At 39.1% G+C, this 14,803-nt stretch overlaps 1 protein-coding gene across 1 annotated transcript in view; it reads left to right on the top strand.

Annotated features, from left to right (window-relative positions):
• Nucleotides 1-14,055, top strand: part of LOC149250562 (uncharacterized) — a 218,209-nt gene extending 204,154 nt beyond the window's left edge. The window contains exons 2-4 of the mRNA XM_089459137.1: nt 12,030-12,861; nt 12,954-13,335; nt 13,539-14,055. Of these exons, the coding sequence (XP_089315263.1) occupies nt 12,030-12,861; nt 12,954-13,298 (1,177 nt within the window). The 3' untranslated portion in view covers nt 13,299-13,335; nt 13,539-14,055. The remainder of the gene's footprint in view (nt 1-12,029; nt 12,862-12,953; nt 13,336-13,538) is intronic.
• Nucleotides 14,056-14,803: the final 748 nt, after the last annotated feature.

Below are 14,803 nucleotides of genomic sequence, written 5' to 3' on the forward strand. Positions count from 1 at the left end.
ATGCTTGACTTGTTGGCAGACTTTTAGGAGCTCAAACCTGTGATAAAGGGGCTCAGACTTGTGGCAGAAGAGCTCAGGACTGTGGCATACCTCAGACCTGTTGATAGAAGCCTAGACCTGTGGCATCCAAGCACTGAATGTCAGCTTGTGGTATATCTCGAACCTGTGGCATAAGGATAGGAGCTCGAACTTGTGATAGAGGAGCTCATAACTATGACAAGTTTGAACCTGTGTGAGGAAACAAGCTTGGACTTGTGTGTGGACAGCAGTGCGAACCTGCCTATTCTTGAGGAGACACAAGGTTCTTTCTTGGAGGAAACCTTGTAGTCTTGTAATGACTTGGAGTAGACTTTTGGAGAAGGATTAAGGCTAGCAAATCTTGAAGAGTTCCTTGGAGCAACCTTTGGATGTAACTTTGAAGTATAGTTGAAGAAAAACCTGAGTATTGAAGTCTGCCTCTTAGAGAGTCTTTGAAGAAACCTTGAAGACTTGTTTGGAGAGGACCTTTTGTGCACTCTTGAAGCAATTGTATTTGAAGACATTTTGGATCTCTTGTGAAGTAAGTCTTTTCTGTAAAATTTTGTTTTCAAGTTAGAGCTTGGAGGGATTGGAGTCCTAGTTGTTGACCAAGTTGGAGCTTGGAGGGATCGGAAGCGATTGGAGTTCTAGTTGTTGACCAAGTTGGAGCTTGGAGGGATTGGAAGTGATTGGAGTTCTAGTTGTTGACCAAGTTGGAGCTTGGATATGTTGTGAGGATTGGATTCCTCACCCAAGGTTGGAGCGTTGAAAAGAATTGAAGAATTTGTTGTGAAAATTTCTAAAATAGAAATCCTACTGCAGTAATTAATATGATTTCTTCTACTTATTACTTCAGAAATAAGTTATCTACTGTATTCTTACGGCAAATATCGAAACATATTCTACTGCAACCTTCATAATTAAAACATTGTAGAAAGTAAATGTAAGTAAAATGCTGGCACATATACACACACAATGACACAGTTATTTTTGGACAATTGTCCCCGTAAAAACCCAATGCCGGAAAACTGGTGCAGTAGATGAGGGTTTTGTTATTCTTCAACAAAAATCAACATGTGCAAATTACACCCAGTAGTATAGAACAAGGCTTTCTGAGAAATATTTACAAACGTTCCTGAACAAGTATCTGACCTGAGAGAAAGGTTCCTCCACCGTTTACGTCTCTCTGGCTTGCCCAACGTCACTTTCGCTGGCCTTTGGACTGGCCTGCGCAATGCTTGCATCACTCAAGCCACAGAAGCCTCTCCCAGCGTCAATTTGCCCAACGTTGTTCCTTCCACTGCTTTGCGTCTTCGTCCCTGTCTCCCTGACTGATGCTGAACCCTCTCTTCTCTCCTCCACTTGCAACTCTCCTTTTGAGTCGATTTTCTCTTGTCGAACTTCGACGAGTGAGAAAATCTATTTTCTTGGGCAACTAAGTATGTGCCTGGTGTGTTTTCCAAATGACCCTTAAACCCCTTCTTATATCTTCCTGTTGGGCAACTAATGGCCTAGATTACATCTTAATCAAAGGCTCAAATCGTTTTGGCTTGATCCGTGGCTTTTTCTAGAAGTTTCACCCCTGATTAGATTAATACCCACTAATATTTTAATTTTCCTAAGTTTAGACTTAGGAACCAACTTAGGAACCCCATTAAAAATATTAACTATTTTAATAAAATCACTTATGGGTGGAATTTCCCAAAACGCTTTGTGGGTTCTTTGGAATACCTGTGCCCAAGCCACCTTGCAAAACTTGAGGCTTAGAGCACATTTGATGCTACCCTAAATCAACACTCCCTCTTAGCGAGGAATGTGCTCTAGAAATACACTGCTACTGCATACTCTATGACTCTAAAGCATCTTCCTTTGCGCTGCCGATGTCTGACATGATGTCCACCAACCACTGCACTGCTGATGTCTGACATGATATCCACCAACTACAGCGCTACTGCTGCTACTATACCGCTGCCTTTGACACTGCTACTGTCAATGCTACATCTATACTACAACTCCCTCTGAATTGTTGCATCTGTGTTGTTGTTGGCACTACCACTGCCAATCGTCTTTGCACTGCAACCTGATGTTGCTACTTAAATAGATTTTCAACCATACCCAACTACTTTCTGAACTGAGTAAACTTAGTTCTTCTGAGAGCCTTTGTGAGTATATCAGCCACCTGCTCTCCTGTGGGAACATACTGTAGCTGTACTGCCCCACGTTGAACACAGTCTCTGATAAAGTGACAACGGATATCTATATGTTTCGACCGATCATGAAATACTGGATTCTCAGAGAGTTTGATGCAACTCTAATTATCATAGTAAACCTTGGTCGCCTCCATCCTTTTCTGAATAGGCTTACAAGCAATTTTCTGAGCCATATGGCTTCGCATGTAGTTGTGCTGGTTGCCATATATTCTGCTTCTGTTGAACTCAGTGCTACCGATTTCTGCTTCCCGCTGCACCAAGATATCATCCTTGATCCAACACTAAAGCAGTACCCTGAGGTACTTTTTCGGGCTACTGAATTACCTGCGCAATTTTCATCGGTGAACCCATTCAAGCTGATATCCTCCCCTCTAGAGTACTTCAACCCATATCTGACTGTTCCACATACATACCTAAGTATGTGTCTTGTTGCTACCCAATGCAACCTTTTTGGTTCCACCATGAACTGACTCAAAGTGTTGGCAACAAAACAAATGTCCGGCCTAGTGTTGACCAGATCCATAAGCGACACAATGAGCTGTCTGTACAAGGTGGGATCTACTTCTTTATCCTCTGATGCATCTATTTTCTTCCAGTTGGTGATCATGGGAGTAGCCATGGGTCGACACTCTTGCATTCTGAATCTCTTCAGAATTTCTGTAGCATACCTTCCTTGTCCAAGGAAGATCTCCTCATTCTTCTGCAAAACTTCCAACCCCAAAAAATAATGCATCAATCCCAAGTCCATGTCGAATTCGACTTCAAGATTCTTCTTGCAGTCCTGGATGAGCCTAGATGATCCAGTTAGGAATAGGTCATCTACATATAGTACCAGCATAAATGGTTCATTCTCTATCAATAAATAGTAGAGATTGGGATCAACATCACTCTTGACAAATCCCAACTGCTGCAAGTAACGATCAATTTGACCATACCATGCTTTAGGTGCTTGCTTGAGCCCGTACAAGGCTTTCTTTAACCTGCAAACATGAGACTTTTTCTCACGAGTCTCGAAGCCTTCGCGTTGTTCTATATACACCTCGTTCTAAATACACCTCTTTTTCTATCACTTCGTTTAAGAATGGTGTCTTGACGTCCATCTGGTGAATCTCCCATCCCATTTGAGCTGCTAGGGATGCAAAATATCTGATAGAGGTGTAACGAGAAACTGGGGCGAAGGTCTCTTTATAGTTTATCCCTTCTTTCTGAGCATACCCCTTTGCTACGAACCTTGCCTTGTACTTCTCTATGTTGTCGTCTGCAGCATACTTGATCTTGTAGATCCATCGTGATCCTACAACTGATCTATTTTCTGGTCTAGGTACTACTTCCCAGACATCATTCGTCATGATGGAGTTGTACTCTTCCACCATGGCATCCACCCATACTTGGTGTTGAACAACTTCCTAAAAGCTAGAGGGTTCTCCAACCTGAGCTACCAATGCTTGGTATCTATCTGGTTGTCTATGTTGCCTATTCTCTGCTTTAGGAGCTCCAACAAAGTCCTTTGCATCCCTCAGTGTCTGCCGCACCTCTCTGCTCGTTCTACCACTGGTGGTGGGAGGCTCAACCAATTCTTCCTCTTGATCTTGTTGTTCTGTCTGTTGAGAAGCATCTGCATTTCCTCTCTCTGAGGAAATACTAGTACTGGTCACTGTACTCGACCCAGGTGTATGTTCTCCTGCCTTGCATTCTTGCTGCCCCTGCTGCTCTTGGGCTAACGGAACATCTGCTGACTGATCTTCTGCAGGCATTTCATGAGATTTCCTAAAAGCTCTATCTTCCATGAACTTTGCATCCCGTTTTACTACAATCTTCCTAGTGCTTGGAATGTAGATTCTATATGCCTTTGAGGTCTCGCTATATCCTACGAGATACCCCTTCTTTGTAGTCGGATCTAGTTTGTTGCGCTTCTTGTCTGGAATGTGACAATAAGCCACGCTTTCGAATATTCTAAGATGAATGACTTTCGGCTTCTTTCCTGAGAATACTCCTTCAGGCGTTCTCTTCCCCAATGCTCTATGAGGAGTTCTATTCTGAATATATACTGTCGTGTTGCAAGCTTCTGCCCATAGATACTTAGGTAAATCCTGATCATACAACATGGCTTTGGCTGCCCCAACAATAGTTTGGTTCTTCCATTCTGCCACTCCATTTTGCTTTGGATTATATGGAGCTGTCCACTTTCTTTTGATGCCCTCTTTTGCACAGAAATCTGTGAAATCTTTGTCTATATATTCTCCACCTGAGCGCAATACCTTTATCTTTTTCCCTGTCATATTTTCAACCAGAGGATTAAAGTCTCAGAAACGATCAAAGACTCATCCTTGGTCTTTAAGAAATAGATCTAGGTTTTTCTAAAGTGATCATCGATAAAAGTGGCGAAGTATTCACCACCACTAAGAGCACTTGTGGACATAGGACCGTAGATATTTGAGTGTATTAATCCTAATACATCCTTTGCTCTGTTGTTACTTATGGAAAAAGATGCTTTAGTGTACTTTCCTAGCACACATCCTCTGCACAAGTCATCATGTTCACTACTTAGGACTGGTACCCCTGTAATAGTCTCTCTGAACATCCTTAGTGTTCCATAGTGTAAGTGCCCCATTTGCCTGTGCCATAATTCATTTCGCTCCCCCTCACCATTAGCTGCCTATCAGTGCCATTGGTGATTCGAGTTGCAATCTATACAACTTGTTGCTTTGAACCCCAATTTGCTTTTTCTTCTTCCAGCCTGGATGCTTAACGTATACTCTCTTCCCGATGAGGTATACATCATATCCCTTGTCTTGTAACTGGGACACTGAAATTAGATTCATTCCTAATCTTGGCACATGCAGAACATTGGTGGCTCGGATGTTGGTCCCTGCTTTCGTTTGAAAAGCTATGGTGCCCTTCCCTACTGGAGTACATTTCGTTCTGTTCCCATAGTTATTTGGAAGTCCATCTGTTCTTCTTGATAGCTCGAGAAATGTTCTTGTACTCCAGTCATATGAGTTGAAGCCTCGCTATCAATGTACCAAACATTCGCTGACGCTGAATTAGCTAGGCATGCGGATTCTTCATCTAATCTGGTAGATAAATCTGAGACACTTTTGTTGGAAATACTGAGAGGGGGGTGAATCAATATTTCTTTTCAATTGTTATTATGTCCAGTTAGATTCTACACAATTAAAATCAGAGAAATGAATGATCTTATTATAGAGACAAGGAGGATAAAAATTCTTTTATCAAATGAAAGAGTACAATAAGATGTGAGGGTTCCAACCCTTCAAAATTTAGGCACCAACCTATTGCCAAGCACCAACTTGGACTTAATGAGGCTCCGACCTCTAGGGCTTCGACCCTATCTTCTCCAAGGCACCAACCTTGTGTTTATGGGCACCTACCCAAAGGACACCAATCCTTCCTTGCTGCTTTACTGAAGTTGTTAGTTCAAGAATGCTTCATTTCACCAATCTGCACCATACCACACCATCTCCACTTCTTTATCAATACTGCTCTAAAGTTTGCACCATGACTTCTGCACTGCACCAATATTTCAACACCAGATTATCTCAAGACTACTGGACCACTGCTGCACCAAGACTTCAGCACTAGATTGTCACAATTCTTCTTTACAAATGTCCTTGCACCACACTGCTCCAGACCACTGTTCAAACTGTTCCAATACTTCTACACAAGGATTTATACACCACACTGCACCAATATACTGCGCCAAATATTTTTGCGTCACACTGATCTAATAAAAGGATTTTTTCACCATATCAATATTCCTGTGCCAAATTATCACACTGCTCCAATGCTACTGCACAAATCCGAAATAGTAGAGCCACATGTCTGAGTTTTGAAGGCTCAGGTCTGAAACAGAAGTAGGGACAGATCCTAGTCTTCAATTCGAGCTTCAATCTTACCAACAGTACTGAGACACAAGTCTTTTGCAACAGCACCGAGACACAGGTCTTCTGCAACAGCACCGAGACACAGTCCTCTGCAACAACACCGAGACAAGGGATAATAAAGTGTTTTAACTGTTAATTTGAGGTATATTACTGTGTGGTAGCCGAAGTAAAAACACAGTGAAACAGATCTGAAACTGTTTACAACGGATCTGAGATTTATACAGGTTCCTGGAGGTGTCAATCTCTGTTTTATAACCCAGAACTATCCAATCGTAGCCTTTACTCCTTAAGTTCAATGCTCCTTTTCTTCAAGTTCACAAGTTGTGAACTGTAATTCCTCTTTTCTGTATTTGATGATCGATAAGTGAAAACTGAAATGTGTATATATAGTTTTTTTTCTAGGAAGATGAATAAACACATCTCTGGAATAGGCTGACATAAGTAGGCCAAAGTAAGGTCGGCTCATAAGTGAATATATATCTTCCAACTTAAAAATTCAAGTTCTCACTAACCACCGGGAGTTTGGAGGCAAGTAAGGGCTTGTTAGAAATAGGAAAAAATCCTCTTTCAGATGGTATAAGAATCATTGTGGAAGGATGCCTCTAAGGTGGAAAACAAAATATTTTTCTTTGTGACTGTCTTTGAATTATTTAGTGCAGAATGATAGCTTCTTTTGGACAGCATGTCTTTGTCACAGGATTCATGTACTAGTGCAGTGATAGTGTACTAATCAATAGGAAAGTTCCACTGGCATATTTTCCATCAATGACAATTATTGACCAACAACTTTGAGTATCCATATTGTCCCAATTTCTGATGCTAACATATCCCGGTAACTGCTGTAGGAAAAACGACGTCCCACCTGAAATAATCCTCCTTGCTGAATCTTTTGCTGCGCTACCACTGATAAATTTCGATTGGAAAAGACTTACCTCTCGGTCGGCTCACTCAGAGAGAGTTTTCCCACGAAACCCAATCTTCTTAACTGCGCAATCCTTTGGGAGATTTGAATTTATGCCTTTGCAGGAATTTCGAATTCCCTTCTTTTCTTAGCACTGGATCCTCCTACTTCTCTCTTCTTCTTCCCTATAGCTTTGATACCATCTGAAAATTTCTAAAATAGAAATTCTACTGCGGTGATTAATATGATTTCTTCTACTTATTACTTCAGAAATAAGTTATCTACTGTATTCTCATGACAAATATCGAAAAACTTTCTACTGCAGTCTTCACAATTAAAACATTGTAGAAAGTAAATGTACGTAAAATGCTGACACATATACACACACAATGATATAGTGATTTTTGGACAATTGTCCCTAGAAAAACCCAATGCGGGAAAACCAGTGCAGCAGAAGAGGGATTTATTATTCTTCAGCAAAAATCAACATGTACAAATTACACACAGAGAGAACTTTCCCACGAAACCCAATCTCCTTAACTGCGCAATCCTTTGGGAGATTCGAATTTCTGCCTTTGCAGGAATTTCGAATTCCCTTCTTTTCTGAGCGCTAGGTCCTCCTACTTCTCTCTTCTTCTTCCCTATAACTTTGATACCATGTGAAAATTTCTAAAATAGAAATCCTACTGCAGTGATTAATATGATTTCTTCTACTTATTACTTCAGAAATAAGTTATCTACTGTATTTTTACGACAAATATCGAAACATATTCTATTGCAGTCTTCACAATTAAAACATTGCATAAAGTAAATGTACATAAAATGCTGATACATATACACACACAATGATATAGTGATTTTTGGATAGTTGTCCCTGGAAAAACCCAGTGCGGGAAAACCAGTGCAGCAGATGAGGGTTTTATTATTCTTCAGCAAAAATCAACATGTACAAATTACACCCAGCAGTATAGAACAAGGCTTTCTGAGAAATATTTATAGATGTTCCTGAACAAGTATTTGACCCGAGAGAGAGGTTCCTCCACCATCTACATCTCTCTGGCTTGCCCAACATCACTTTCTCTGGCCTCTGGACTGGCCTGCGCGATGCCTGCGTCACTCAAGTCAGTGCTGCCTCTCCCAGCATCAATTTGCCCAATGTTGTTCCTTCCACTGCTCTGCTTCTTCGTCCTTGTCTCCTTGACTGATGCTGAACCCTCTCTGTCTCTCCTCCACCTGCAACTTTCCCTTTGAATCGATTTTCTCTTGCCGAACTTCGACCAGTGAGAAAGTCGATTTTCTTGGGCAACTGAGTATCTGCCTGGTGTGTTTTCCAAATGACCTTCAAGCCCCTTCTTATATCTTCTTGTTGGGCAACCAATGACCTAGATTACATCTTAAGCAAAGGCTCAAATCATTTTGGCTTGATCCGTGGTTTTTTCTAGAAGTTTCACCCCTGATTAGATTAATACCCATTAATATTTTAATTTTCGTAAGTTTAGATGTAGGAACCCCATTAAAAATATTAATTATTTTAATAAAATCACTTTTGGGTGGAATTTCCCAAAACACTTTCTGGGTTCTTTGGAATACCTGTGCCCAAGCCTCCCCGCAAAATTTGAAGCTTAGAGCACATCCGATGCTACCCCAAATCAATATTGGTTGTACAGGTTGGAGCTTGAATTGTTGTAAAGGTGGATTGGAGTCTTCATCATCTTATTAATAAAATTAGTTTGCTCTTATTCATATTTTTGTGTCATGATTTAATTTGTGATAAAAATCTTAACTAGCATAACTCAACAATTGCAAAGAAATACTGATTCACCCCCCCTCTCAGTGTTTCCAATGTGAGGTTTTATTTTGTTGGTGGCTCACTGTAAGACTGGGTATCATTCGGGTGTGTGAGCAATCGCATGTTTTATTGGTTTTTGTTTCTTGTTCGGTACAAGAAAGGAATTGGGTCCTCACAATCGACTCATTCACTTACCGCAAATATATATGCTCTCATCCCAAGTTGATGTGTGTAAAATGGGGCACTGCATTTGAACCCATTTTAAGTAACTCACGAGCAGTATGAGAATTATGTTCAGGGCAATCACTTTTTGATAAGGCACAGTATGCTCAACAACGGGTGTTTTTTCTGATCCCTGCGAGTTTTACCGTCACAGAAATAAGAAGAATCTTTGTATTTCGGTGAAGGCTTCTAAGTTCTGATCAAGCTCTTATATTTGTCTATATACATTGCAGTAACAAACAAGATACTCTATGATTGAGGGTGGTTGCTTGTGTTGATGCGAATGTTTGTAGTGCGCTTCTGTAAGGTCTATCTATGTTCTAGTCCGTTGACAATGCATGGTCTATAGTGGAGTGTAGAGTGATTGAATTGCATAAGTTCTAAGCGATCAATGAATACATTTGTGTGAGTTTAATGTTAGTGTCGTTGCAGAGACAATGCATTCTTTAAGTTCGACTGGACACACCTTTGCATTGGCTGAGTTTGAATCTGCTTGCGATCGGAACCCAACAGAGTGTTGTCATGGTTCACTGTGATGTATAGTTGGAACCTAATGCACTGTGATCGGAACCCAGTGGAGCGTTAAGACTGGTAGTTGTATGGCCACACCATGTATGAAGATTGGATGACGTCATTGCACAAATTGTTGTCGGGTGTGGTTTTAGTTGAAAGGTAGAAGAGTTATAATGCTAAAGATTGCTTTGTTTTCTAGCTTCATGATTCGGTTTAAAATTTTGGTTGTTACGACATTCTGGTTCTGGGCACCAATTGTTGATTGACACGTTGAAAACTTTGACCAAGTCGTGCGCAGGGCCACACACTTCAATGATTGGTTGTTGCATGGACACATAGGCAGAAGGGGATCTAATAATTCGTGATTGGTTCAATGTGGAGATTAGCCCTTGGAATATATAATGTAATGCGTTGTAGAAGTCAGAGTCTGAGATCAGAAACCACATTGTATTTGCTGTTTCAAGTTTGTGTGTTGTTGTTGGTATAGGGTTGCTAATATATTGTTTCCATTCATATATAATATAGCTCCCATGTATTATGATGAGCATTTTATTGTCATTGTTGGCACTAGTTCTTGAGTGCGATGTATTGATGAACAGACTGCCAGAGCTTGAGATGCTGCTTAGGTTTTGGTTGAAAAGTCCTTATAATAGCAGAATTTATATGGCTAGAGTTTGGAGTTGAGGGCTTGCTATCATGTTGAACATTGTTTTAAATGACTCTTTGATCATTGAGGACTATTGCTACTTGTGATATCCGGAGGGTAGTACTGCTAGGATTTTCCATTGGATATACATTTTAAGCAGTAGTAGATCTGTTTGTTGAGCAGAAGGTGTTGAATGCTAATCGGGTTTGATCCTTTTGGTGAGCAAAGAAAGCTATTATTGCTGCTGATGACCTTGTGTTAGTATTGCAGGTTGACAGAGTCAGCAGGCTGATTTGATGATTGTTTACGTTGATATTGAGCAGAGGTGGATCTAGTTTGAAAATATATGAAATGTGGTCCACTGTGGTGAATTGAAGGTCAGAGCCTTCAGGGCAAGTGGTGGCTTGCTAAGTAGGGTGGCAGGGTGGCACAAGGCGGAGATTGAAGTCTCCTTCAGGTTGGGGCCTGAGAACACTTCAGGGTGGCAATGTGGTGCTAGGGCAAGTTGGAGCTTGCAGGGTGTTGGAGCATCCTTTCTGTCGGAGCTGATAAAACCAAGGTTTTGGCATATCTTTTTAGTTGGAGTTGATAAATCAGAGAGTTGGAGCCTCCTTCTAGTTGTTGGAGAATCTTGGAAGTTGGCGCTACGTGTTGATGTAATCTTTAAGACATATTATAAAGTGTTCGGTGGTTTTTCTCTCTTAAGTGTTTCCACCTAAAAATCCATGTGTGCTGTCTATGTTGTTATACATTGTTGAATGGTGTTGCTAACTGTTAATGTTTACATTATATGATAAAATTATTGAAAAGTTCCTAATACCAATTCACCCCCCATCTCAGTGTTAGTGAATATCCCAACAGAACATGCACCATAAAACCTATGTTGCAGAAAAATTGGAGATGAGTACGGTTTCTGAAAAAGGGATGGAATGGAAACATGACCCCAAATAATTTTTTATGACGAATTAATTAAAAATAATAAAAAATAGCGGACGTTTTAAAAAAGTAAATTCTTGAGAAAATCAAAATGATAAATGATCTACGAATTAATAGAACACTCATTTATATATTAAACCCCATATAGCATTACATCGTGCAATGTCCAAAATTAGCTTTGTAGATTGGGTTATATATTCTAAAATAAATGATTAGTTCTGCAAAATTTACGGAGATCTCAAAAGTTCAGTGTTGCGAATATCTCTATTTTCTCCAAAAAAATTTCCGAGTTTCTCAGGTTCAACTTTATGCTAGTCAATATATTTCAATGTTCCTGATAAGTTTATTTCTGGACCGTCAGCAATATCCCTGAAATTATATTTGTAACACTGCAAATTGAAGAGAATGATCTTAGGATATAATCATGAGGAGTTTTCTGCATCTTGGGGTTAAAATATATTGAAAATACCCACTTTATTATGAAGGTTGCTCCAGTCGGGGCTGGCTTCTGCCAAAATATGGATACTGTTGTTGGCCATGGTGCTAGTTATGCAGGTGATAGTATTAGTCGCATTCAGAAATCAAAGAAAGGAAGCAAATGATACAGAAAATGTCCAACTTTTAAAATTGAGTTTATTATTTTCCTTCATGAACAAATTGTAGTTTTTTTGTGTTTTCTGGTTCTTATTCTTTTTTCTTGTTGCTGGTTTGTAGTTGTTTATCTCACCTTAGGAAAATTTTAATAGATGTACAATTTTAAACTATTGCTGATTGGTTATTGTTAAAACTTTTCATGAAATATGTCTAGCACCTAGCATTAGTTTGTAGGTTTGTTCTCCCTTACATTTACATTTTCAAATTTTAATTTTCAAATGTTTTCTTACTTCAGCCCAGAGGGCCAGCAATTTGCTTCATGTCGTGAGGTTTCTGCATATATGCTTTCAAGCAGCATGCATTGCCCTGGTGTTGGACTTGTTCAAGAACCATCTAGCAACTCAACAAGCCCAGTCAACGACAGTGGAGAATGTTTTAAACAGCAGACTACCCATTTGAATGACATTGCCTTACTTAATAATGAACAGCAGCAAACATCTTCAACTATGACAGTGGGTAAGGTTGAAGATAATTCAAGAAAGGATAATTGCGTTACTGCTTCAAATACATCAGACTTCAGTAACAGAAGTAATTTTGTGGCACATTTGACTGATCAGCACACCCAGAAGGTGAAGAAAACAAGCACTTCTAAGTCAATTGTGGATGGTGTAATTATAAGAAATGGTAAATATGAATGTCAAATATGCCATAAAGTTTTCAATGAGAGGAATCGTTACACTGGCCATGTTGGTGTTCATGTGAGAAACGCAAAAAGGCTTCATGATCCACCGGGTGAAATCTCAAGTGCAGGCAAAGCAGACATTGATCCTCCTGAAACTTTTGGTAACAAGTTTATAGATGACGCCAATGTTGATTCTACCATGGCAAACTCAGATACTAAACCCTGTGATGAGCAGGAGCAAAATGGAAATATGACTTTGGAAAAATACGATGCCAATGTTGATTCTACTATGGAAACCTCAGTTACTAAACCCTGTGATCAGCAGGAGCAAAATGGAAATATGGCTTCAGAAGCAATGCCGGATTCATCATCACCTTCAGGAGAAAACGACTTTACATCTTCGCATGATGAGGGGATCCTCAGTACATTAGACATATCAACAAAGGTATTGTGTTTTAGTGAAATTTTTGGTCTCATTAACATTTTCTGTATTTTACAAATGCTGAGATATAGAGCATTGTTATTTTCTTGTTTCAGGATGAGATTGATTTTAATTCTGAAACTCAGAAGCTTGATAATTTGAAAGGCTTTGAAGAGTTCCAAATGGAGTACACACATTCACCAAAATTTGCATTTCAAACAGACCAGGATACAGACAGTGTGATTGATGCACAAATAGACTTGGGCTTAGATGCAGGTGTTTTGCAGCAGGAAATTGATCCTCCTGGTCAATTTGAGTGGGAGAGTGTCTTATCCAAGATCGAGAATACTCAGGTGTTTTCCTGTGTTTGGTGTAATTCAGAGTTTAGCCATGATGGCCTTGCTGAGGAACTCCAAGCAGGCTCTGTTGGCTTTATTTGTTCACACTGCAAACAACAATAATATTTAAGGGCGAGTTGATATTCAACATGGTATTGAGGTAAGAAATATTTCAATTGGCAAAATAAATAAGTGATCTGTTTTAGTGGAGCGATTTGATCACTTTATTCCAAAAAATAAGACAGTGATCTAGAGACATCCAAAAAATTACGAACCCCTTAAGTAAAATCGTCTTTAAACGAAGGTCTACTTTCATATCTGACATAATTGAGTTGCTGTGGTCAAAATGCTCTGTTTATGCAGGTTATACCATGAGTCATTTGGGAGGAAATTTGACTCTTTACGTAGGCAGTGCAGTCTTATTTTCTCTTATCGTTAGCGACTGATATAACATGCTCTAGAAGAATGGATTTTCAAATCTTCTCCTAAGCGAGCAAAGAAGATTCAGTTTAAAATGTCATTTTGAAGAGGACCCACCATTGCTTTGCCGAGGTTAAAATGTTGTGTTTATGCAGGATATACAATGAGTTATTTGGCAGGAAATGTGACTCTTTAGGTAGCCACTGCAGTCTCTTTTTTATTACAGAATTCCCATATTATTGGCAAATGATTTAACATGTTCCTAAAAGAATGTGTTTTCAGATTTTCCCCTAGGCCAAGAAGGCAAGGTTCAGGTTAAAATACCATCTTGTAGAAATCACACCATTGCTTTCTTGTTACAGAGATCAGTTGGTATTATATACTATGATATTATTTATGTCGATGAATATTTATACTCCTGATTCAATATTTTCTACAAGGTTTGGTTCTTTCTACTGCATTTTCCTTGTTTGTTTCTGTTTTCAATGAAGGTGAGTAAATTCATTTTAATTCAATCTTCAAACTTGGGATTCTCGTTTTTGCATAAACATGTTATATAACCGAAGAGCTTACTCTAATTGAAAGTGATAGATTCTTTGTTCTTCATGTTTTAGTAGAAAGGAGACCCCCAAAAAAGCATAATGGGGTTACGGTTATAGATACCTGAAAAGAAATCTTCAAGATCCCGGAGAATAGGGACTATAAGGGCCGAAGTCTTGGGACATGTAGCAGAGTAAAAAGAAGAATCAGTATGGCCCATTTTTTTAATTTTTTAGAAATGTCGTTACGTGGATTTTTAGCAGGAGCCTTAAAGTAAACGAATGAAGTAAATGGAAAGATTTTACAAACCCTGCAATGGTTCCTGAAGATAATAATATTATCTATAGTATAGAGAATGACTTGATATATATATATATATATATATATATATATATAAAGTCATTCATAGAATTCAGTAGGGTGCTATTATTTTCATGAAAAAAGCTTTATATTTTCTATTTCATCGCCGCTGAAATCAGCATATACATTGTCTTGTCTCAAATGTTTTAAAACTAGGACTGGGACTTCGATTCGGCCGCCTATCTAGTATCAACTTGGGACTCAATGTCTTGGTTTAAAAAAAATGCATAAAATAATTAAATTTTAATTATTATTATTATTATCATTTTAAAGATTATGTTACCATCAACTTAAGATTCTTCGGAAAC

Source organism: Pinus tabuliformis, chromosome 7 (genome assembly GCF_031772625.1).
Source record: "Pinus tabuliformis cultivar Carrire ecotype Pingquan chromosome 7, CPIR1, whole genome shotgun sequence".
Classification (NCBI taxonomy): Eukaryota; Viridiplantae; Streptophyta; class Pinopsida; order Pinales; family Pinaceae; genus Pinus; species Pinus tabuliformis.